Below are 26,616 nucleotides of genomic sequence, written 5' to 3'. Positions count from 1 at the left end.
TTCAGTTTCCTCCCACACAGCTTGAGGGAATTGGAGTGCTTTCCTATCCTCATTAAAGCAAACCACCCACACCTCGCCCTGGGCTTTCGCTTGCTCAGGATGCGGGAGAAGGATCCAGTTCTCCCACTTGTGTGCGTGGCAGCTCTCCTAGAAGACAAGCCAGGTCATTTTAGGTCTCAATCATGGAGACTTCAAAATTTAGCAGAGAAGCTGAATGTAGCTGCACACACCTATAATCTCCTGCGGTCTGCAAGCAGAGGCAGGAAGATCTCAAGTTTAAGTTCAGTCTGGGCAATTTAGCTTGTTCCAAATTTTTTGAAAATTGTAGATCGAAAAAATAAAATTGTAGATCCAGTATAGTATAAAAGTCCTTGGTTCAGTCACCAGTACTGTCAGAAAATAAAACGAAATGTCTTACAATGGTCTCAAAGTCACTGTTTGCAGTCAAAAATCTTTGTATTTCTTTGTTGAGTGAAATTTTGTAGCTGTTCCTTTATTTCATGATACCAGTGGGTGCCTCTCACTGTATCTTTCCCTATGGATTAAACTGGAGCTAAGAATCCAATTAAAGAGTGAAACAGTGCAGCCTGCACATTAGCAAAGAATGTTTCAGAGATCTCTGTTCTTCAGCACAAAGAAACCATACCACAATGTGTGATACCCAGGTGTTTGACATCGGGTTGGTCCCTGTAACACACTTACTCAACTATTTGCATTATATGTGAAGGGGTTTGGTGTGGGGTGGAAGAAGTTCCAAGACAGCCTGGCTCTGGACATGTCATATTTGTAAGGACTGTCAGCACCTTGCACAGTCCAGACACCAATTTAGTTCTCAGACATTGAAAGGCTAAGTCTGTATTGTATCAAAGAAATAGCTACAAACTCTACTGCATCAAAATCTACTACATGTTGGTAAAAGCACAAAGAGTTAGAAGCCTGGGGCCAGCAGATGGCAAGTTCGAGCCCAGCCCGAGCAACACAGGGACTTAATGAGACCCCATCTCAAAATAAAAGAATAAAAATGAACTGGGGAATATAGCTCAAAACAAAGACTTAGGGTTCAATCCCAGGTGCTGAAAAAAACTACACAGAAAAGAGGAATGGAGAGACTGTCTCCAAACTCAGTTAAGTCCATGATAAGAAAAGCAATACAGAATCTGTTGCTTTTTAAATATGGAACTTTAAAAGCAGGACTGAAATGAGATGTGATGAATGACGTTTGGAAATTAATGAACTGAGTTATGTTTACATGCACTAAATTCTTGAAGTGTTACATATGTTACTTAAATATTTATAACTGACTTCCCGATCAATGAGGAATAATTTTGATAGCTTGCCTTTGTCCAACTTATTTCTGCCCAGAAGAAAGAAGCCTTGATTAAGCTGGTAATTTGATTAGATTGTGGATAAAATGCATAGAAAAAAGTCATGATTTATCATGAGCTAAACAATGCTCACAGCAAGTGTGCTACCAGCAGGGGCGCTATTCCACACACAGCCATGCTATGCACGGAACACATCTGAGCAAGACCGTGTATGGCCATGGCCTGAGACCCAAACCCAGGAGCTACTACTACTGAGGTTATGCAGGTCTCGCAAATACCTCAAGGTAACAGGTCGGTGTTCAATACCTGTGAAGCAGCCAGGCTTTGTTATACACACCTGTAATTCCAGATTCAGGAAGATCACAAATTTAAGTCTGACCTAGGCAATTGAGCAATTCAATGAATCCCTGCCTCAACATTTTAAAAACCTTAAGGACTGCACATAGAGCTCGGTACAAAGGCCTAGGTTCAATTCAAAGTACTGCAATTTAAAAAAAAAAAACTGAATAAATCTGTTAAACAAGTAGGGTCTTATTGAATTTTCTTATTAAAATATGATAAATGTAGGGCTAGCCTGATAGTTCAGCAGACTAAAGCGCCTATGTAGGCAGAGCTCAGTGGCCCGGGTTCAATTCCTGGCATGCCATGCAGGCCCTGTCCCTGGGGCATGCTGAGAGGGCAATTGAGACTGGGCCTGGTGGTGCATGCCTGTAATCTCAGCACTTGGGAGGCTGAAAATAGGAGAACTGCTATGAGTCTGATCTACATAGTGAGACCCTGTAAACCCTGTAGACCCTGTCCTAAATATGGAAAAATAAATAAATAAATATTTTTTAAATATGATAAATGTAATTACTGGTTTACTATTACAGTTAACTAGTTACAAAAGGGAGAAAAGAGAAAATCATGAGACATAAAAACCTTCCCTATGAGGTCACCTCCGTGATTGAGAAACTAACTGTGGGGTGGCATTTAGAAAGACTCAGGTAGGCAGCCAGCGGGCAGTGCTAACGGAAGCGGGAAATGGGGACCTAAGAAGACAGTACGTCACAAAGCTATGATTTCACAAAGGTGAGTTTTGTCATCTCCTCTGCAACTGTGAACTTATAGACTTATTATTTTTGGCCTCTGCTGTGACATTTCCTCTTGAAACTAGCTGAAACAACACACTAAAATTACAACTGGCTCAATTTTTCGTATTTGAGAGAAGTTAACTGAATCATGAAAGTGATGTTAATAAAGTTTTGAAGCTTAAAAGAAAATTAGATTATCAAGGAGCTGAACTGTAATGAGACCGGAATCAGCACCTGGACTAATGACTAATAGGATTTAATATCCGAACCCACTTGTGATCAAAAGACATTACGCTGCCAAGCACTACCGGGGCTCTTGGGATGCTGAGTAATGGGGCATACTCTGTGATGAATTCTGGTGCTGCTAAATTAGGAGAGGGTTTTAAAGGTAAAAGCTATGTCTCTGAAATTCACAATTCTATTTTCTTGCTTTGAGTTCTTTGTAGTAATAAGAGCTGTCATTAAGAACTCAGCAACAATTTTGTAAAATAAATTCTCTGGGTTTGGGATAATGTTTTGGTAGATGTTAACACAAAAGATATGAGAGAGAAGAAGTAGAAGTAGATGTGTGAAACCATACTACTGGGTTTATGGAGGCTGGGGAAGAGAGGGGTAAAGGATAGAAACAACAACAAAAAATTCTCAGTTTCTATAACTATAGCCAAGATTTGTGGCTGATCTTTGGTTCTTCCTATTAGCATGTCCAAGAACACCTAGGATCTGAAAACCAAATCAAACTTGCTACCCTTCAGTAAAACAAAATTAGAAAGTTAGTTAATAATCACTTGAACTGTCTCTCCATTCCTTTTGTTTTGCAGAACCGGAGATCGAATCCAGGGCCTTTGCATCGAGCTGCATTCCCACCTCTCTTTATTTTCCATTTTGAGGCAAGGCCTCCCTAAGGCTCTCAGTTGCCTATTCTGGGCTCCAACTTGCAATCTTCTTGCCTCAGCCTCGCAGAGTGCTGGAATTACAGGCATGCACCATCACAACTCTTTCTCCATTCACTTTCCTTTCATCAACTAATTTGAGTTTATACCTGTCTATACTCAGATCTTTTGAGCAGCCTAGCCCACTGTGTGTGTGTCAGAACGGAGCTGCCTAGTTAGGACCACTAAACTCATCACAGCACACAATCTGTTCACAGTTGGAAGATGTGCTGTGCCTTCTTAGCTTCTTAGGTGACCAAGTTTCTGGTTCTTTCAGGGCCTCTTCATTTTTCCTGTTTGTATGTGTGCATGTATGTATGTGTCCATGGGTATACATATCTATGAAGAAGCTTATATGGTTCACTAGGGCACTATTTAAAATTCTTTTCATCTTTGCCTTAACACCTAAAGCACAGTTTCGATTATAGTAGAGGAAGGATGACCAAGCCAGAAATCTAAGGAATGCCACAGGAGCCCCACCCCAACCACCCTTCTTCCACCATTCTTCACTGTCCCTATCTGTGGGTGTGGATGGCAGCTGTGGCGATGGTATTCTTTTATAATCAGTTTGGGTAGGGTGAGAAAGCACTCAGGGGCATCTGCTGTATTAAAGGGCCGAGTTGCATTAATGAGAGGGAAGGCAACATCATGTCTGTCAGGACTCCAGTCAGAATATAACTTCTGTGGTGATTGTTAAGCTGCCATTTAGGTTGTCTCTATCACCTCACTATGATACCAAGCCTAATACACCATAGACTGGGTATCTTTCCACTAGGAACACTGATTTTCTCTTCATTATGGAAGCAGGGAGCCCAAGACCAAGAAGCCCGAATTTGGTCTTCCCAATCTCTCTCCTTGCTCACAAATGGCCATCTTCTCACCATGTCTTCACATGACTTTTTGTCTCTCCTTTTTCTTCTAAGAACACAAGTTATATAGGACCAGGGTCTACCTCAATGCCTCCATGTTAATATCTTCCTTAAAAACTCTGTCTCCAAGTACAGCTTTACTCTGAGGTAGTGGAGGTTAGGATTTCACCATATGTATTTGAGGGAACACAATTCAGCCCGTGTCTAAATAGTGCCATCGAGGGAAGCCTTTAATTTAATACGGCAATAGAATCTCCAGGCCTCACACTCAGACTGGCCACTGTGCTCCAGGAATGACCCCAAGGGTTGTAGCTCTGTTAAATGTCTCACAATATGCACTGGAGTCAGCACCTTTTCACAAATGAGAAACTGAGGCCCGGTGGCTGAGAATCTGTCCCAGATCACAGATTTATGTGAGAATCCATGCAATCCAAACTATGTAAGCCCTATACTTCAAGAGCCCATGTGCATGGCCAGGTCTCAGGACATTTTTCTGCATCCCAGGCTGTAAAGACACAGCTGCAGATGACCACGATGGAGGAGCAGGTCCAAGAAGAACCAACTGCTGAGCAGTGAGGCCCATCTAACTATTGGCACCATCCTTGGATACAGTCCCTACCTATAAATAAAAGATACCAAAATGTTCACTTTTTTCCTTAAAACTCAGATTCCATGGAGTCTATTTCATGTGACTCTTACCACACAGTGTTTAAGTCTGTGGGCGCAGAAATCTTACTATCTGGCTCTAAAATACAATTCTGCCACCACTGACTGTGCCCTACTAGGGAGGCATCATGGCCTCTCTAGTCCTCGTCTATAGGATAAGCATGATCAAAGGACTCACCTCTTTGGCCCCAATGAAGGCTGAGGGCAACAACCCCTATGAAGGTTCAGCATGTGACGTGGCACCTACCCAGCTCTGGGCACATGCTAGATGTCACTATAACTATTTTACCTGCTACTTTTTAAAATGACAATCTGTGCCAAAAGTAAGTGCTTCATCAATATTTGAGGGAGCTTAGTTTTGCCACATGTCATAATGCAAAAGAATATGTTCAAAGAATACATAAACCTCCATGAAATAAGCTCCTTGGGAACATAATACTTCATTTTTCATTTGTACTTCTAAGTACAAAACACACAGTTAAGTTTTACGGAAAGTTTTTTATAACTTTAAATAATGCAGCATTGGAGGGTCCCAGAACACACTGGAACAGTTTATCTACTAAACAATGGATATAACAAAAATCAAGCCAATAGGATTAATTACTTTCTGGGGAAATGAGGATTCTAGCATGAATACCAAGAGTCAAAAGAATAATCAAGCTCATTCCCAAAATGAACATTTTTATAACTGTTTTCAGTTTTCTCATAGGTAAAATACAATGGTAATTACGCATTGCTAGGAGAATCAAGACTGCAGTTACCAAACATTTTATAAATGCCAAAGCTAGACTTGAGGACAGTCTTTATTAAATACACTTCATCACTGTTTTTGTCAAAGGTATTAAGATAAGGTTTGTAAATCTGAGAAATTATAAAGCTTTTTAGAAGATTCCTCTCAACAATCAAGCATGGAAAAATTCAAATTGCTAGGTTTTGAAGGTGTTGCAGCAGAGAAACGGCAAAAGGAAAAAGGGAAAGGGGCTTCATTGTCTTAGAGGACACGGAGAGAATTTGGGAATATAAGAAATTCTCCGGATTGGAACAAAGGGAGGCTGAGGCTTTTATGGTATTTTTCCAGGGGTGGGACTTTAGGATGATGTTTAGATATACCTGAAAAGCTGATTGGGGCCTTCTCTGAGGTGGTGGGAAAGGTGAAAGGAAATTGTACCCTGGGCTGAGTTGGAGAAGAGGGGAGGTGGTCTCTGGGAAGATGAGCTGTTGTTTTAAGGGCTTCAGCCATATTAGATGACCACCATAATTCAGCAATTCATACCAGGGCCATAATCTATCACAAATAGCTGTACAGTTTTGGAAACTATCACCTTTACTGTGTCTGTAATGTCAAGCCTATATCCAAGTTACCTCAAAGGATGACTCTTTAGAGACACAAATGAGTGATCTAACTGAACAGTCTGGAGAAGGACCCAGACAACTGTCTTTTTCCCCCAACTGGTTACAGTAATAGGGATTCAACCCAGAGAATTTAAACTGAGCTACTTCCAGGCAACTTTTTTTTTTTTTTTTAATTTGAGATAGGATCTCACTAAGCTGCCTAGCCTGGCAACAACTTGTGATCCTTCTGCCTCAGTCTCTCAGAGTGCTGAAATTACAGGTTTTTGCCACAACTCACGCTAGGAATCTCTGTTTTTAATTGCAAAATAAGTCCTTATTTATAGATGTGGAGTTGCTGTCCATGGTTCCAAATGGGCAAAAGAAAACAAAACTCCAAGTGACAGTTATTAGAAATGTTTATTACAGTTTTTTACTTTGTCCACCATTTAGCAAACATTCACTATGTTGATTCATATTCTAATACATAGCTCTACTATGGTGCTGCTTAAAAACACACACACACACACTTAAGCATATGTCTCGCTCATCCACTCTAAGACATTCCTGTACACACACTTCTTGCATTTAGATCACTATTCCAATGGCAAAATCAACCATGGTTTATAGCATGATTTACCAGATAGAATCACAATTGGTGATAAAACTATAAAACCTATACAGATCTGAAAGCCAAGTGCAGTTCACTTATGCAGATGTTCACAACGATTTCAGAGAGTCTCCCTAGGGCTGCATGAGATATATGGCTAATTCTCTTTATCGCATTACTGGGATGGTACAGTCCATCTGTGGCTCATTTAGAGAACAGTTTCTAAACTAGATAATGAGCTCACCTCATGCAGGGAAGTAGAAGATGCACAAAGCCCATCTCTAAACGAATGCTGAAGAACGGGAAACTAAAGCCTCTCCAGGTGGCACAGTTAACTAATTTTGTAAGGTAAGAAAATAATTAAAAGTAGGTAACATAATAGGAAAGAACAAAGAAAACCTTTGGAGAAATAACAAGAGCCCCTTCTAGAAGTGATTACATAGATTGGGAACCAGCACCAGAGGTAATGGCACAAAGATGCTTCAAGCATCTGTCATTTGGCTCAATCAAACTTTAGTTTGATTTTAAGCTTTTCATTTATAAGGGCCAAAACTGAAGACATTCTTGTTAATGGAACAGAACAAATAAGAGGAAAGAGGTTAATAAACAGATAGGCTCTCCAACAGGGCCTTGTTTTCATTCTACCATTCAGAACCATGGACAGCACCCATGGCTATCCATGAAATAGGCTGACTTTTAGGGGAGCAAAGAGATTTAATGGATGGGTTGAAAATAGAATAGTGAGCTGACAGAAACGCAGAAAAGGTTTAGGAACAAGGACCAATATATTCCTTTATTCTGACAGTACCCACTTCAGTCCCCCCAGGAGTTACTTGCACTAACAATCGTGGTGGGTTATACTTAAGACAAACAAGACCCTCTTTCAAGGTTGCATAAATAAAACACATCTTGTCCATACAGATAGTATTACAAAGAAGAGAGATAACTTTAACAGCCAAGTAGCCAAAATCATTTGATTTTTATGATAAAGTGAATATAGCTCCATAGAGATCAGTTAAACCGAGGACCTAAGAGCCCATCACGTAACACTTCCTGACCGTCTAGTGTACTACTTACTAGGTGAGCATCATGATGAGGGAGTAAGGTGAGCATCATGGTGGGTGAAAGTCTTTGGTATTAACATATATCAGTGGACTTGAATTGTGTAGGACGAAATTGGAGTCTGTGAAGGCACAGAAATCTTTTCTTGCCTAAGAATACCAATTAAAAGAACAGGATACTCATAGACTAAATTGAAGAAACAAGTATACCAAGTGATATCATAATGATGGAAATACAGAAGCATCATGTGGAGATTCTGTTGTTTTCTCTCACCCCCTTAATTCCTTCAAAAGAAAGAAGATTTCTGTATCCTGGAAAGCAAGCTTGAAGCAGATAGAAATTGTGTCTGAATGGCTCATCACTTCCTCCAGGGCACGAATGATGCCCTGTGCTTGGTAGGCTCTCAGTATCTATGGGCTGAGTCAGTCAGCAATGGTCCTGATTGATACACATTCACAGCAAAGCTATTCTTTCCATTTCACCTTTTACCTTGATGCAGAAATCCTGGCCTAAATGCAGCACGTTGCTAACCAAAGCAGCAGTCACTCTGTTCTCTGCCATTGAACTCAGCTAAATTTTATGATTTGTCTTCATTCTAAAACTTCTGTGAATGTGCTTTAAAAATAACCTGTTACATATACATCTCTTCTCATGACAAGATATCCATGTACCCTGGTCTTCATCAAAACCTTATCTCATTCTTGTAAGTTCTGTTTGCCAACTTATAAAAAGACAAACTTTCTATAAACCTCACCTCACACTTTGAGATTAATCCTCTAGGTCTGCTAGCATCAATAAAATTTCCTTTCCTCTTCTGAGCTCCTGAGACTGTTGGATTGATTTTTCCCACAACAACTTTACACCAAAAGCTCTTCTCTTGGCTCAAGCCAATTCTTCCAGTTATGCTCCACATCCCACTTCTTGCCCACTCAACCTTCTGTTTTCCTTTTTCTCTAGTGGGTCACCATATTTTCCTTCTGGACTAGATGAAAACAATGTATTCTTGACTTCTTTCTCACCCAGGTGTTGCCTTATTTCTTTCCTCCTCTTTAAAGTAGAACTTGAAGTGCACTCTCTTCAAGCCTCCTGATCTCATCCATCATGCTCTATCTATTCAGAGCTCTCTGTGGCATTTTCCAGAAGTTAGCATAGTCCACTCAATTCCTATATTCTCTTTATTGTCTTGGAATGTAAGACCTGCAATGGCAGTGACCTGGTCTTTCTGGTTCGCTGTGATTTCCCGTTGATCTCAATCTGCTCTTGGCCTATAGAAGACAGCTGATAGCTGTCTGATCCATGAATGTGTAAGTGGCTCCAAACTTCTGTTCTAAAATAGACCTCTCCATTATAACATGTACTGAATAACCAAAAAAACTACTTTGAATGCTGGTATTAGAATAGCATAGTGTTGTGAGATATTTGCACATGAAGTTGGGTTTTGATATAAGATAATTACCACAGCATCTAAAATTAAGAATACTTCTAGTAAAATTTCACTTCCAGACACACAGACACAAGGTAATTATCTTATGTGTGATTATTGAATTTAAGCACTCATAGAAACCCTATGAAAAAACACTGTCAGTGTAAATTCAGGGAACAAATCCCACAATTCTCTTAGAAACAATCTGCTAATATAAATTAAATATGTTAAAGCTTTGTAATAAAACTATTTTCATTTCAGATAAAAAGAGTTAACTTTCTCCAAAACAGAATACAGTACATTGAATTTTTCTGAAACTACACAGCAGGGGCCATACATGGGACTCAAGGATAAGAAAATCAGTTGCAAATGGAGGTGAATTTGTAGAGATATGTAAGGTTTTCTGGAGACTAAAAATACTGTACAAGCCAATAAATATTTATGGAACATCTTCAAATATTTAGGGCAGCTTCAGGCTCAAGTTAAAATTGAACCCAGGGCACATCAGACTCCTGTCATTATCTTACTGCCAAGAATTAGGACTAAAGGTTCTTGATAATAAATGGAGCTTTAGTAGTGTGTGAGTAAGGCAGTAGTGTGTGGAACACAGGTGACTGAGGAGGCAAGTCGGGACTACTCAGTGACAGGAGGCATCGTGAGATCTAAAATTGCCAGGAACGCTTACATTTTTCAAAATCTATTATAGCAAAAGACACACTGCTATGTATCTGCTTCAGAATGCTATGAATCCAACTCCCACTTTGAATGCACTGATCCCATCATTCTTGCCACTTTCTGAGTCAGTTCCGAAAGTTCTCTTTCATGACTGTTTTGTGTCAAAATGCATATGTATGGAGTCAGACGTATTTTTTAATACCAAAAAATATTATTAAAGAGATTTCTGGTAAATTGCAGAGCTCCAGATGTCACCTCTTACCTTGTTATACTTCATTAAAGGAAGGAAAATGTTACCACCTACCCCACTTTTGTGGTTTTCTCTTGTTCCACAGACCAGTCCTCCCCTGTTAGAGATGTTGCATGAGGCTGTGACTGCTGGTGGGAGCTTGCCTTACACACTCTGCTGAAACGTCACCATAATTGTGTGTGCCTTGTTTGCCATATTCATATAAGACCTTTGATTGTCTTCATCCAGAATTAAAACATTTTACTTTCTTGCCACTTAATAGCCTTGCCCAGGACATAAAGGACCTACAGATTAGCCTGGTCCCATTCAGACTTGTATTCTCCTAAAAGTAGTCTCCCAAGAGGCAAAAATACATGTATGTGAGGACCACAAACCACTTCAAGCACAGTGGGACTTTTCATGGTTTGTTTCTGTTTGAGGGTAGGGACTGAACCCAGGGCCTTCACAATGAGTGACAACCCCAGATTTTGTTGAGGTTTTTTGTTTGGTTGTTTTTTGTTTTCTTAAATTTTGAGACAAGGTCTCACTAAGTCACTACATTGCTGAGCTGGGCTTAATGATTCAATCCTCTTGCCTCAGCCTCTCTTGGCGCTGGGATTACAGGTGCACACCACGGGCCCAACTCATCTGCACTTAATAGAACACTACTTGTGGGAGGCTCAATAACTCCAGGCCTCCAATCCTATTGCAAGTGGGTTTCCAGGTTCCTGTGAAACTGCCACATCATGACTCTGCGCCACGTATCCCTTAATGGTCACCTGATTGCCTCTGACCTATAAAATTCTCTTGGTGCATCAGCGTCATTAGTGACGCTGACTTCCTCTTCCCCTACCTCTGCTGAGCTAAGCTCCTAATTCTTCTTACCCCGCCTATTTCCCATAAGTCTCCTGCTATGCCCCAGAGGTGGGACTTCCTGTCATAGCCCGGTTGCCTAGTTACTCGCACCTTTTACCCGCTGACGTCATTTCCCTATGCCTCCACTATATATACCCAGAGTTTCCTTTGAATAAACAAGACTGGATCAGAATCCTGTCTTGTCTCCATTTCTCGCGTCTCCTGTCCTTTGTCCCTTCCTCAATTCCCCGCTCCTCTCCCAGGTGACCTTCATTGACTGACCCGCTGGACAGGACAACTACTAACTGAGCACATACAAATTTCTTAGTACGGCCTTTCAGATATTTTGATCATTTCCATAGTAAAAAGACTTAATAGATCCATATTAACATAATGTAAGCAATTCTCTTTCACACTTTCTCAACCCTGAAAAATTTATTTCTTTCTCAGTTACATGACTTGGAATAATGTCTATTTCATAGAAAAGTACAGGAGAAGGAACGTTGTACAAATAACAAAACTTGTAATGTGTTCCAGAACTGTCCTGGCAGGAGTGACCCCTCCTGCCAGGGTTGAGAATCCAGCTATGATTCCATTTAGCAGACACAAATGGAACAGGAGTAATTATGGGTGACTCTGCTACCTGTGAAATGTACTGCTACATTTCTCACCATCTCATGACAAAGCAAGAGATGCTGGCTACCAATGAGCCACTGGGGATCTCAAGGTTCACTTCATGGAGGAGAAAGAAAGGCAATCTCAGGCAGGGATCTTCTACTTCTAAAGCCCAAGAACATTTCATCCTTTCAGGGTAAATACAAATAAACCATCCCTTTTAAACCAATAAATTGCTCTCCAGGCATTGGCTGCTTCCGTTCCATGGAACACAGCACCCAACATCTACAAATTTAAAGGAGGAAGGTTTAATTTGCCTCGTGGTTCAGGGGATTCAGTCTTTGGAAACATGTATAGTGTCGGGGTATGGTGGGGAAAAGCGCCTCATCCCATGGCAGCCAGGAAGCAGGGAGCAAGAAGAGAAGCTAGGAATAAGAAGACACCCTTTCATCCTCGTGGCAGCATAGGGCTCCAGAGTGCACAGATGCCACATTTGCTCTATCCATTCATCCATGGAATATGGACTGTTTCCAGAATTCACTTATTATACATTGTGCTGCTATAAACGTTGCTATGCATGTTCCTCTTGAGTGAGAAGCCTAAGGTACACATAAGGAGCAAAACAGGGAATAGATACCAGACAGTAGAAAGAACTTTTCAAATATGAAGGGGAATGATGGAAGGGTGGGGAGTGAAGGAAAGGAACAGTGATTTAATGAGAGGAAAAATAAAAGAAATAGAGCTTTTGCAAATGGAGAGGAGAAGAAGGACTGGGGGAAAACAGAATTAAGATGTGATATGACATGTATAAATTCTCCATGATACCTGTGAGCATTCTATACTATAAATATGACCTAATAAAAAATAAAGAATAAGATAGGAAGGCAAAATAGCTCAGAGGATTAAAGCACCTGTAAGTAGGCACAGGGACCAGTGGTTTGATCCCTGGGCCTGCTGTGCTGGCCTTGCTCCCTGGGTGCACTGAGAGGGTAATTGAGACTGGGCGTGATGGCACACACCTGTAATTCCAGCACTTGGGAGGCTGTAAACAGATGGATCGCTACAAGACCAATCTAGTAGTGAGACCCTGAAAAACCTGTAGACTCTTACCTAAAATACAAAAAAAAAAAAAAGAATGAACCCTTCTAGATCACACACCCGGTGGCCAGCTCCAATGAGGCTCCACCTCCTAACAGCAAGCCAGACAGGAAGTCATCTATGTATGAATGCACTGAAAATACAGCACTCTATGATCCAATCACCTTCTGAATATATGGGACTTCTGGGAGACATTTCTTTTTACCTAAACAATGACACCTATTAAAATCAACACAGCAAGCTGTCTAGGGAGTTAACAGGCTGTACTAACTACTGCCTTTCTTTTAGGATACAAATGATACTTTTACATTCAATATAGTTATGCATGTAACACTGCTTATGTGTTAGGTATAGTTAAGCCTATGAGTCAATTTTGTTTCACATCTTTTTCTTTTTCTTTTTAGAATTCTCATAGAATTGAGTAATGTGACAATATTTAATAACCAGAATATTTGCACTTCTGCACAGCCAGTTATAGGAAGCAAGGAGGAAAAAGCTGTCCAAAAGATGTACCAGAAATGGGGCAGACAGAACTCAGCAGACAACCACTAGGCCAGGCAAACTCCAACCTGGAGTGCTGTATGTGTGGAGATTCTTGGCCAGCAGTCCTGAAAGGAAGGAGAAGGAGCTGCAGTGGATATGAGTCAGCCAACAGCTAGACAGCAGGAGACAATCTGCACTGGGGTGACCCAGGAGATATGGAGGTGACTGGCATGACCAGAATGCTACTTACATAATGGGGTCTGCACAAATAAATACTTGTCCTGAGAATAGTAGAAACCAGGTCCCTCATTATCAAAGAAGGAGGCACAAAGAGGAGACACTCAAATAAGGCAAGAGCTCCTGAATTGTAATTGGAGGTCACCATGGTTTCAGATAGATGTGCTCATTCCGATTGTCTGGGGGACGGGCAGAACACATCAGGCTGATGTTAATTCATCTTTAAATACCATAATTCTACACTGATGCCCTCTGGTTCCAGGGATTTCTTTTTCAGATTTTGATTTACTGATTTACTTTCTTTAATGGTTATAGGCCTACTCAGATTGTCAGTTTCATTTTGTTTAAAGTTTATGGCTGGGGAGAAACTTGTCCATTGTGGCTGCAGTATTCTCTTATTGTCCTTTAAATGGCTACATGATCTAAAGTGATACTTTCATTTCTTTTTTGACTTTTTGATTTTGATCTTTTGTTGTTGCCATTCTTGCTCAGAGGTTAGCAAGCATATTGATTTTCTTCAAAGGATCAGCTTTTTATTTCATTTATTTTCTTTATTGTTTCTCTATATTTCGGTTTCATTGATTTTTTTTACTTCATCTTTTCTACCTTCTTTGACTTGATTCCTCTGGGTTTATTTTGTACTTCCTTTCTAGTTTTTGGGCATGGGAACAGGTTATGAGTTTGTGATCCTTCCTTGTTTCTACCGAGTACACTTAATGTTCTAAATTTTCCCAGCTGTCTGTGGACATGGCACATTCATTTCCCAGGTCTTGTATTGGATGTGCTCCACATACCTGATTCTTCAGATATATTCTCTTCGTTTTTTTCTCTAGGACTCCATATCTAGGAGTTCTAGTATTTTCTGAACTCTTCTCTATTAAACCAAATGATGTACAAAGCACCTCATTTGGCTCATTCTCACTAAGATGTGATCATTTTAACAGCCTGAAGCTTCCTGTTGAAAACCAACTGCGGAAAGAAAAAATTCATCACTGGTTTCAAAATCACTGTTAAGTCACATCCTCTTAGCTGGTTTAATCTATGCAGATTATTGAAAATCCAGACCACCAAATCCTTATCCACAGCTTGTCTTAAAGATATTAAAACAGACACCAAATATGGGAATTAAAATTTCAAGGACTAAACAGAGGAAGCACTGAGAAGGAACTGGGTGAGCAGACACAATGGCCGGGCCTTGGTTGCATCACTGCCCCACCAACTGCACTGGCATGACTTGAGAACACAATACAATGCAGATTCTCAGACTGCATGCCAGAGCTGTTGAGTCTGAAGCTCTGGGCTGAAGCCCAGGATTGTGTACCGTGTCAAAGGCTCCCAGCGCTTCTGAGGCAGCTCAAGTCTCACCAACACTGCTCTTGTGGGCAGAGAACTCCACACGTGAGGTCCTAACTTAAATCCAGAAGCTCTAACGAGTCAGGAGGAGATTTTGCTGGCTGAAGTTCTCAAAGCTGTCCTTTAGAGTTGGACAATTAGTAAACATAGAACTGATGGGCTCATATTGAGTTCAGGCAGTAGCTGTCTCAGGAAAGGTCACTATTAATATTCAATAAAAGGTGGAAATGCTAAGATAGTCCTATATTGTTCATCTGTAGTTTGAAATAATGGCTCAAAAGTATCTGCTAGATTTACCCATATGAGTAAATTGTAAATATCTATGGAACATCAATACAATTCATCATAAATTTAGAATAAAAATCACTCACATATTGACCCATAGTGGTGGTATACATTATTTGCATGCTTTTTAAAAATTTCTATTCTGAGCTATTTCATATATATATATATATATATATATATATATATATATATAATGATTTTTTAACATTGCATAAAACTCCTTCCAAAAATACATACATGTCCCTTTCTTCTCAGAAATGAAAGGACACTGTAGCAATGCATTCAAAATTAGAATTTCTGCCACAACTTCAGCTTCAAGTTGAGCAAGTGTGTATCAGTCTTCCATGCAACACACTAGGTCTTATATGGGGATACAAAATGAAAGTAGCTGCACAGCAACCAGGACCTAGGAGGGTCAGCTCAGCTTTCAGAGTCTGAGGGAGCAGTCTTGTAACTAGAGCCACTGGTCTTGAATACTTGGGGCTGGGGAGAATTTCAAGTTCCCAGGATTTCTTTTCTTCTTAGTTTGTGTATGGTCAGCCTCCCCAGTCTAAAATCTGAAATGTTCTGAAGTCTGAAATTCATTGAGTAATGATATACTAGTCAAAAAAATAGATTTAGAAGAATTTGGAATTTCAGATATTCAAATTAGGGATATTGAACCAGTATAATCTATAAAAATAACCCGAAATTCAAAAATCTCTAAAAGCTGAAATATTTCTGGTTCCAAACATTTTTAATAAGAGATGTTCTACCTGCACAGCCCCAAGTTGAGCCAGTGGGTGCAGAAAGAAACAGTAGAACAACACTGTGAATGTTTCAAAGACAAAATAGAAAGCTTCAGACATGAGAATCAAGACTGTCTTTTCCAGTTTCTGAAATATCACTCTTCTATCCAGCCAGCATGGGGGAACCCATGTCTGTACACCCTTAGAAGTCATTCAGTATGGAGTTGGTTATCTGGACCCAACCAGCCCATGAAGTATTTTGCTGTTGTAATTAGCACACTTGCCAAAGTTGTGGCATCTTCTGGAGAATTTTATTAGCAGGAAGGAAAGAGAGAAGCCAGGGACCTTTCTTCCTCTGTGCGACCTTTTCTCTGCTCATTAACCAATCCATCAGCAGGCAGCCAGCTGAACTGAAAGTAGCTGGTGTTCACACTGGTCCAATTTGGTATTCATTAGCAGATCTGATTCAAAAGGAAAAATGGTGAAAAGGCTCTTGAGAGCAAGAGTTAAAAGTCAAAGCTTTTTTTTTTTATTTTCCTAGCTGTGTATCTATAATCCTTGTTCTTCTTAGCTCTTATCATGGAAAATTCTGAGTTCTCTGTAGAAAAGTTCACCCTGGCACCTTCTGCTGTACCTCCCTTTCCTCTCTCTTTGTCCTACTTAAACAATCTATGAAATCTGAGTCACAGAATCACAGTGGACAGCCAGGAGAAAATACACAGACCCTTCATCCACACATTCAGTCTCACATAAAACAAGGTCCTTTTGGGAAAAAAGCCTTGGGGTCAAAATGAAAATTTGGGTTTTGAATAAATTAAAGCTAAGCCATAAACCATAGTTTAAACATGCACTCTTCTGCCAGCATGTTTTCCAATATCAATGAGCAAAGAATATACTAGGAACTATAAGGACCATGAAGACTTCGTAAAAGGTAACATAAAGGCAAGGTCACTGAGCACAAAAACATGTGAACACTTTCTACAACATTCTAGAACATTCTTTCAATTCAGCATTACTTGAGTATGCTGAATATAATATAATGCAGTAACTATAATGTAATGCAGCAATTCAAACATGGTCCTGGTGATAGTTTCAATAGTATCTTTTGGGATTTGGAAAAATACATGTTTATGAGAAAAATAGGTCATGACTATTGTTCATTGTGACATATCAACTTGATTTGAGTAAGAAATGCCTACTAGAATGCAATGTTCTGGGTTTGTCTGTGGGTAACGAAATGTAGGACACAAATTTGCAGCTCTAGTGAACACTAACTAATGCATGTACAATCTAGATGTCTAGGTTAGATAATTACTTTAAAGCATGACACCTTTAGATAATGTCTTCCACCATTAAGGTAATGATTCAACATTTTACAAATACTAAGAATACAGTTCAGAGACGTAACCACAATCTAGGCATACTCAACCAATTGTAATTGATCAACAACAAATAATGAAAGAAAAAAGGATTTTTTTTCTCCACAATGCTTTGATAACTTCAGATGTGCTTTCTAACATTTAATATGTTTATATCAAAAGTTAATTGGGGCCAGGGAGATAGCTCAGTAGAATAAGCGCTTGCCTGGCAAGCACAAGAACTTGAGTTCAATTCCCGGTTTCACCGAAAAGAAAAAAAGTTAATTAATCCTCTCTTCACTTTTCCCCATCTACCCTTTTCCTTCCCTCTAACATACAGAAAAAAGAACCAATATAAGAACCTCTTCACTCTGACTATAAACTTACTCTTTCTGATTACAAGAAATATCAAAATGAGACTAAGATGTTTTAATGCAAAAATATTTTCCAAGAGAACCAAAGAGGGTCTGGAGACTCCTTGAGAAGTAGCACCCCTACATTTCCAGCTACTTTGCTTTATTCTTATAAATAAAATTGTTCAAATTTTGAAGTTTTGCCTAGATCTTGAAAATCTGCTAATATTCTTAAGAGAACTAAGGTGCAAGCTTTCAAGGGTGGTTCTAAGCCATCTGCCCCACAACAATTCTTAGAATGCACAAAGTCACAGGATGACATGGTAGATGAGCACAATAAGGCCACCTCACAAAGATCACAGAGGTTAACTGAGGTACCCAATGATTTAAGTACACTAAAACTTTAGACCAGAAACAATCCCCACTTGATTCAGTCAAAAGACCCCAAAGACTAGTAAGAAAATTCAATGGAATCAGATATGTGAAATGTTTACTTGATATTAAGGCATTCCTGGATTGGCAGCTTTCCCAGTCAGTCTTCTGGAGGTGATAACAACACCAAAATGCCGTAAAACTAGCAAAGAAAAAAGAAATCTATGGGTAAAGAACTAATTGGTTCCATAGGGACACACTGGACAGGAAGATGGTTTCAAAGGAGACAGTGAAAATTCTCAAGCACAGAAAGCTACAAATATCAGACACTTCTTCATTGTAAACCCAATCTCTTCAAACAGACATCCGAGATTTGCCAACAAAATAAACACAACACTAACAGGTGTGCCTAGGTGAAGTTCAGGAGAAGTGTGGTAACTCTCCAGATGTGGCCAGATGTTGTAGGGAGCCTCTGCTCTCCTAGGGAAGACCAGAGATAACCCTTTGTGTGGGCCCAGATCTAGCATATCTTTAGGAATTCTCTTTTCCACCTTTAATAATCCAAAACTCTGTAAGATTTAGTAATCTTGACATGATCAATTTACGTCCATCACTGTTTTTGAATTCTAGGCTACCCCGTTTTTACCATCTATGGATAGAATCCTGGTACATCATAGTAGGCTGAACATCAACAAGGTCTGAACAAAAACTATGGTGAGTTTAATCTGCAAAAAATTATCACAGAAAATGACACATTATATCAACTCCCTCACTTTGAACACTCTCAATGTTTCTGCTATGTTCTGGAGCAAGTCTAATGTCCTCTTTCTTGAATGTCTTCATTTATATTGTCTTGACTGACTTGATGTTCTGAATTGATTCAAAATATTTGCTTTTTGGGGCAGGCAAGATGGATCAGTAGACTAAGTGCCTGCCTGGCAAGCACAAGGACCCAGGCTCAATCCCTGACACCAAATGCCCCACCAGCCCTGCTCTCATGTGCACTGAGCTGGCCACCAAAACCAGGTGTTGTGGCACATGCCTGTTATCTCAGCACTGGGGAGGCTGAGACAGCAGGATCACTATGAGTGTGAGCTGTGTAGAGAGACCTTGTACCAAATACATAAAAGTTTTTTTTAAAGTTTTCTTTTCATAATCATTTTGACTTTGTAGAAAATGTAGAAGTCACACAGTGCCAGACCCAGTAAAGAAGGTGGATGAGAACATATTGCTGTGCGGTTATGAGCCTGTTCTCCACTTGGATGGCATCAGCAGTAGCACTGCCCATATTTGTGATCTCCCTCTTAAAAACCTTCACAAAAGAGGACTTTCAGAACTGCTTCAGAAAGTAGCAGGACCCATGGGATAAGTGTTAAATGTGTTCAAAGTAAGGAGAACTGGTGTTACAGCCCCTTCCATTGGCCCCGTGTCCATTCCCCACAGTCCAGAATCCATTGCCTCCATCTCACAGCTGGTCTGATCTCTATTTTGAGAGGATTTCATGGCAACCTGTCTTTTATGATAATGATTTTTTTTAATTTAAACATTAACTGTATATTTCTATTACACCCTATGTATTTGTGCCTGTCAGTGCTTACTTAGTCTTAGAATGAAGCTGGAAACATTCAGCAATGTGTCTTGGTTGAGACAAACCTGTATGGCCTCTGGCTGGATTGACTGCCCCTCTTTGTGAGGAGAAGAAATAGCAGAAGAACAACAAGAGCTCTGATGCATGCAAGGAAGGGAGAGACCTCCAAGATCAGGATTATGAGCTCAGGAGCAAAGGAAGACAGAAGAATGAGCATTATTGGTTATTATCCCAAGGCCACAGTTTCCTCTGTGTGCAGCGGCAGCTGCAATGACAGCAGGAAAATAAGCCCATCCCCCTCCACCGGCCCCATGTTCAATCCCCACATTTCAGGATCTGTTGGCTCCATCCTACTGCTGGTCAGATCTCTAGCTTTGAGGCATCTATCCTCAGAGGCACAATCTCTTTATCTTCCCAACCCTGCTCCTCTAAAGAGTGATGCTGTAAGCCACGCAATGTGGTGCACACCTGAAATTCCAGCACTATGAGAACATCACAATTTTCAGCTCAGCCTAGGCAACTTCATGGCTTAGCAAGACTATATCTCAAAATTAAAAATAAAACTCTAAAAGGCCAAGCATGTAGCTCAGTACAAAATCCCTGGGTTCAATACCCAGACAAGGGGTAGGAGCAGGACAGTGATAATCTACTCAATTTATCCAAGTCTTAGCAATCAAACCAAGTCATTTATCAAATACTGTTTCATCATCCTTATGTCTATTAAACATATAACTATTCATAAAAGGAACAAAGCATAAATTGCGTTCTTTCAACCTTTATTTTTCATTATCACTTTCTCTAAGTCTTTCTTGACTTTTTTCTAACCACATTCCATAAAAGTACAATGTATCAGTGTATTTGATCTACGTTTATTCTGTACTTTATGAGTTAACAGAGTAAGATTTCTTTTACCCACCAAGAATCTGATTTCTCCCCCTTGGGGAAGATGTAACACCAGTTAAGAATGGATGGCTTTGAAGCCAGTAACAATTGCGATCATGGTACCCTAAATGTTTTCCTGTCTCTCTGATAGTTAATGAAATATAAATGATCAAAAGGGCCAGCTTGCATCAGTCATCTGCACCGAACAGGTCCAGAGTGGCAAAGTCTCTCATCTCCTGAGATTCTCAGCCCCAGCCTTTCCTCGCCCCAACCCCTGTAGTTCCTACTGCCTCTTTCCTCATCTTTTGTAAAGCACCTGTGCAGAACGTTAGCCTCAATGTTATGCCAAGCTCATGTTTTCTCAATTTCGACATTTTTTGATTATAAACACTTGGGTTTAGTTCCTCTTCTGTTGCCAATGACGGAACAACACAAACAAGGTGAGGTTTATTTTGGCTCATGGTTCAGGGTTCAAAGGCAAAGGACTACATCTGGTGATGGTTTTTCTCCTTGCAGAGACTCAGGGCAGTGCAGGGCAGCACCTGACCAGAGACAGGAGCATATGTGTCTGTCTAGTTTCCATTCTTCATATAACCCACAGGATTTGATCATGATCATGGAGACTACACCCTGAGGACTTTATTGATCCTAGTGACCTTGAAAAGACTCCAGCTCTAAACATCACAGTCAGATTAACTTTCCACAGCATAAGGATTAAATTTCACCGCATGAACTTTTCAACACACCCACACCATATGAAACCCATGGAACACAGCAAAACACAAGCACAGTTAAACCGATTTCCCCACTCCAGACATGAGATAAATGTTTCTCACCTCTTGCCTTTTGAAGTTCTGGACATATTCTTCAAACTGCTCGTCTTTTGTCTCATCAGCTTTCCCCAGCTTCTGGAGGACCTGGTTTATGAATAAAACATAATGGTTTGATTTAAGGATGCTTTCATTAAAGTGTGATTAGGCACAGCAAGGCTGTTATTGTCTGTGAGGATCTCAGGAGAATTCACCGTAAACATGGTTGGTTTTTCTGTTCTGGAAGTGAGTTGATGCCTTTGGAGTAAAACAGACCTGGATTTTAATTACAGATCCACCTTCCACAGGCTGTGCAATCTGAGCAATGGCCATGATCTGTTGCATTTATTTACTTATTTATTTGTTTATCTGTTTCTTCCCAGAGGCTAGATGTGACTTTAAGGCAGAAGTCGTACCATACTTTTCTTTTGTCCAAAGCATCAGATACAATGCTTGATGCATAACAGGTATTGGAGTGCTTGCTAAAGAGTGAACCAAAGCTGCTGACCAGCTAAGCTACTTCCTAGGAATAGCATTAAGTTCTCCCAACACATCTTCTGGTGTTCCCCTTCAAGTTAATGCTCTCAAAGAGGCTGGGTATACACAAGAACTCATGCTAGGCACTGGTCACTCAGAAATACAAAGACGAATATACGAAGTTCCAAACACCCTAAAGAATTCATATTTGAAGGACCACATCAGGAAGGTCCACAGATAACAAACAAAACAGTGTGTTGCATGTAATGTGATAAGGTTGTGAAGTGGTATGGGCAAATTTAGATAGTTGTTTTGCTAATCACACTCAGAAATTTAACTTCAGAGTTGAGGTCTTCAGAAAATGATTGGTGAAGGTGATTTACATTGTGCTGTTAGAAACTTCAATGGAGAGCAATGTGGCAGACTTCCTTCCAGCTAAGGAAGTGGCCTGAGCAAAGATTATAGGAAAAGCTCTCATGTCTCATGGGGCTGGCCACTAGTAGTTCTATCAGCCCTACAGCAATAGATGAGGGAGAAAAAGCCCTTAGAGACCCAGTTCAAGTCACATGAGGACAAAGAGGAAAAATCAAAAAAGCCATGACCAAGTTCATTATGTGATACTCAAAAATACCAAGTGAGTCAAGAAAATGAAAACTTCATAGATATTGGCTTCTAGAAATGCACAAACCCTATGACATGAGGAAATACATTTTTTGAAAAGTAAACATTTCAGGTGCATCTGGAATACTCCAAAGTGAGGACTTTTCTTTGCACACGTAGGCCACCCATGGTGGCTCTGCAGCTGTCATCATGCCACAGAATGAATATATTGAATTAAACCATAAATGCTATGGGTACTACTTGGATTACTATGAGAAAAAGAGAAAGGAGGAAAGTCGAGAGGCTCATGAACATTCAAAGAAGGCCAAAATAAAAAAAAAATGATTGGCCCAAATGCTAAGCTCTACCACCTACAGCGCCACATGGAGAAATTACAAATGAAGAAGACCATCAAGATGCGTGAAAAGAGAAACACCAAACAAAAGAATGATGAAGAGTCTAGAAGGAGTAGTACCTGCCTACCTGCTGGACAGAGAGGGCAGTCTCATACAAAAGTATTGTTCAACATGATTAAACAAAAACGAAAAGAAAAGGCGGGTAAATGAGAAGTTCCTCTGCCCAAAGTTCATGCCCAAGGAGAAACAGAAGTATTAAAAGTTATTCAAACTGGAAAGAGAAAAAAGAAGGCATGGAAGAGGGTGGTTACTACAGTCTGCTTTGTTGGAGGTGACTTTACAAGAAAACCACCTAAATATGAAAGATTCATTAGGCCAATGGATTTACGATTTAAGAAGGCCCATGTAACACATCCTGAACTGAAAGGCAACTCTTACCTGTCAATACTTTGTGTGAAGAAGAATCCTTCATCACCACTGTATACAACTTTGGATGTTATTACCAAAGGAACAGTGATTGAGGTGAACATGAGTGAGCTGGGCCTTGTGACACAAGGAGGCAAGGTTATTTGGGGTAATTATTCCCAGGTAATCAACGATCCTGAAAATGATGGATGCATCAATGCGATCTTACTAGTTTTACAGATGTTTCATACAGTAACTTCTTACACTTATTGAAGACTACAGACCAATCAGGAAAACAATAACTCATGGAGAATTTGTCCACATACTGCATCTTGATTCTTTCTGCTTCCTTTCCCTGTTCCTGCCCCTCTTCTCCCATCTTCAGGTCCCCTTCCCATCCTTTCAAAAGACCAGTGCTTTGATACCTTGATCCTTTGGGTCATTTTTTGTCTCAATTTCATAGTTTTCCACCTTCATCTTTCTTCATTAGGTAGACTATAAATACCCAGCTCCTTAAATACATTTTAAATGAGTTTTATCATTTGACTGAATGCCTTATTCATTAATGAGCTAAATAAAATCTTGAATATATGTTCATTTTGTATTTATATAAAAATAAAATGACTTTTACAAAATACAATAAACTTCAAAGTATCACACAAATGCAAGATGCCATGTCTGTCTCTTGTTTGGCAGGGAAAATGTTAAAACCTTTATTGATACTGGTTACAATGAAATAAAAGGAGTAATGATAGCTGAGTAATAAAATCTCAGACTCTCCCTAAGAGCTGCCCCTTTAGGGGTCTTGTCCCGCATCTTCCCCTCACTTAAGGAGCATTCTCAACATCGTTAGTCAGCAGTTTGTACTCTTATTTTGTTACTTTTTTTTAACAGAATAAAGGAAAGCAAAATTACAGAGATCAGGCTTGTAAAAGAAGTAAAACTCGATGACACAGACATTCCTGACTTCCCATCCACCCCCATATTTTCATTCTAAGTTTAATGCTTTTAAGGAAGAAGGATTTAACTTTATTGTTTCTTTTTTACCTTCTTAAAAATAATGTTTCAAGGGCCAGTGAGTTAGCTCAGCAGTCTAAGGTGCCTGCTTAGGCAAGCTTAGGCAAGCACAAGGACAGTGGTTCAATCCCCGGCACTACATGCTGGACCAGACCCACCCCCAGAGTGGGCTGAGTTGGACACACACACACACACACACACACACACACACACACAATGATAATAATAATAAAGTTTCAAAACTAAGTCTAACAAATGATCACATACACACACTCCCCTACACACACACACACTCACATATACATCTCAAATACCAATCACCTAAAGGTAACCTAGAAAAGGCACCTAGAAACCTAGCATTTACCACATGGCCTCTACCCCCTAGCTCTCTAAGTCCACCAATTCAGACATTTTTAGATATTCTAGATTATGCACATCATGGAAAGGCAGTAACTCCACATGTGACCAAACAAATGAAGGCCAAAGAAGGCTGCAAGCTCTGCTTGGCCATTAGCCATGGTTTAATCCTCAGTTCTGCAGCTTTCCCTGTGCTGAATGGTGGGCATTCATGTCTCTGAGAGGGAAGTAGAAAAGGTATAAATATTTCCCAAGTACCCACTGTGAGCCTGACCCTGCAGTAGGTCATTCACATGTCACCTCATTAACCCTCCTTATCCAGATGTGACACCAAAGGAAACAAGACCACACAGCTGCTAACTGGCCTACTAAAGATCCTCAGGAAATTTGCCTTTCTGAGATCTGATGCTTCTATCCCTGCCACATATGGACTTTACCTTCTCATCAGAGACAAATGAGATTTACACACCTTAATTATCATTCCCATTTTCTGAGTCAAATCCTACAGACCACTGTAGTCCTTAGGAGGGTATATGTTACAAGCTGCATAACCATACTTGTAGAGAAGCCATTCATAGACCCCCTGCCTAAAATGCTTCATTTAAATTTCAAATCATAGTCCCTTATTTTTTCATAGTTCTAAAAATGGCATGATATGAACAGCAAAAACAAACACAAAAAGTACTCCTACGTCTCAAGAGAGACAGAGGAATGGTAATAGGATGATGTCAGTGCCCACATTTTCTCTTCTAATGAAAATAAGAAAGTATCCAGAGCTTTCTGGACTGTATCACATCCACATCATGGTGCCAGCTACCTTTGATGGTAGCTGCAACAGAGAGATGGAGAAAGTGTAGGCCAGAGGGACGGGCCCAGGTAGGACTTTTCCATGCCAATAGCCACAATGGAGACTTGATGTACTTTAATTCAGCTGCTCTTTGCAGCAGTCTGGTTATTCTTAATTTAGAGATAAAGAAACTCAGAATCCAGGAAGCAACCCCCCCCCAAACTCACCCCTTCACTAGTAGAACTCAGATGCAAAGTCACTCTTCCACCCACTCCCCACTGTGCCTTCCCACCATGACAGAACCACTCAAGAGCTTATCTACCCAATGAAGTGGGTGCCTATGACACAATCCTGAAATCTACATGCTTCTAGATATCTTCTCTGTATATCAAGTCTTTAACATGGTCACAAGCAGTGATAACCATAACTGAATTCTGTGCCTTTATTTCCACACATCCAGGGTGAATTTTACTAACAACTCTGATTTGTGTTAGTTTTCTGTTTCCCATTTTTCCCCACAGACACATCTTTAATCTACAACCTTAGACTGGCAAGATCTTCCTGCTATACCACCATCTCCTTGTTTTGTTCTCATGTCTCCGGTGTTGCCAAGTTCTCTTTTCTAACATGCCTCTCTGGACATGTTATTTACTTTATTTAAATCCCACTGTGAGTGTTAATCCTCATATGTCAACTTGGCAAAGCACACTCTTAAATGTATCTGGATGAGCCACAAATTCATGACCTTGGGGACTGTCTGGTCTCTCTGGTGCTGCCACCCTGCTCTACTTCCCAACCACCATGAACTAGGAAGATTTGTCTATGACATCTTTCCTTTGTGATGATGGAGCCAGCCCATCAAGGACTGAACCCATGAGCCAGAAGGACTTCTCTTGCTTTAAGTTTTGAGCATCAGGTATTAAGACCCAATAACAGAGAAGCTGATTAATAGACCTACCATGGTTTGTTGGTTGATGATGAATCAAAGCATGGTTTCTCATGAAAGCTACCCAAGTTGCAATGTCCTCATGACACTCTGCTTAGATGTCAAAGGAGTTGGCACATAGCAGAAAGAGCAGAATAAGGTATGATCAGAAAGATGGCAAGAAACTTAAATCTTTGTCCTTTGAAATCCATTTGGCTTATCTTCCAAATCCATTTGGAGTACATCCTGTCACATCCCAATATTAGCCTGTGGAAATTCTAATTTATCACTGTTTGCAATCCTGCTCAATGACTTTAGAACAGTTTTGCATTAAAAGCCTCTTAGTTGGCCTATGAGCTAAGACCTGTTTGCAAACAATAACTTAAGATACAGTTACACTTTGATGGCTCCAGAATTCTTTAATCAACATTTCATTCTCACATCGACTCTTCTTACCATCTCTATCCTACAAAAGTCTTCCCATTG

General features: G+C 40.1%; 1 protein-coding gene across 2 annotated transcripts in view; it reads right to left on the bottom strand.

Annotated features, from left to right (window-relative positions):
• Positions 1 to 26,616, bottom strand: part of Amph (amphiphysin) — a 227,983-nt gene that overhangs the window by 95,900 nt on the left and 105,467 nt on the right. For both annotated transcript variants that reach the window (XM_004629658.2, XM_023713540.1), the window contains exon 2: positions 21,234 to 21,314. In XM_004629658.2, the coding sequence (XP_004629715.1) occupies positions 21,234 to 21,314 (81 nt within the window). The remainder of the gene's footprint in view (positions 1 to 21,233; positions 21,315 to 26,616) is intronic.

This window comes from Octodon degus, unplaced genomic scaffold, assembly GCF_000260255.1.
Source record: "Octodon degus isolate 3935 unplaced genomic scaffold, OctDeg1.0 scaffold00031, whole genome shotgun sequence".
Taxonomy (NCBI): domain Eukaryota; kingdom Metazoa; phylum Chordata; class Mammalia; order Rodentia; family Octodontidae; genus Octodon; species Octodon degus.
The sequence above is the reverse complement of the archived record's forward strand: the minus strand, read 5'-3'. Positions and strand labels throughout refer to the sequence as shown.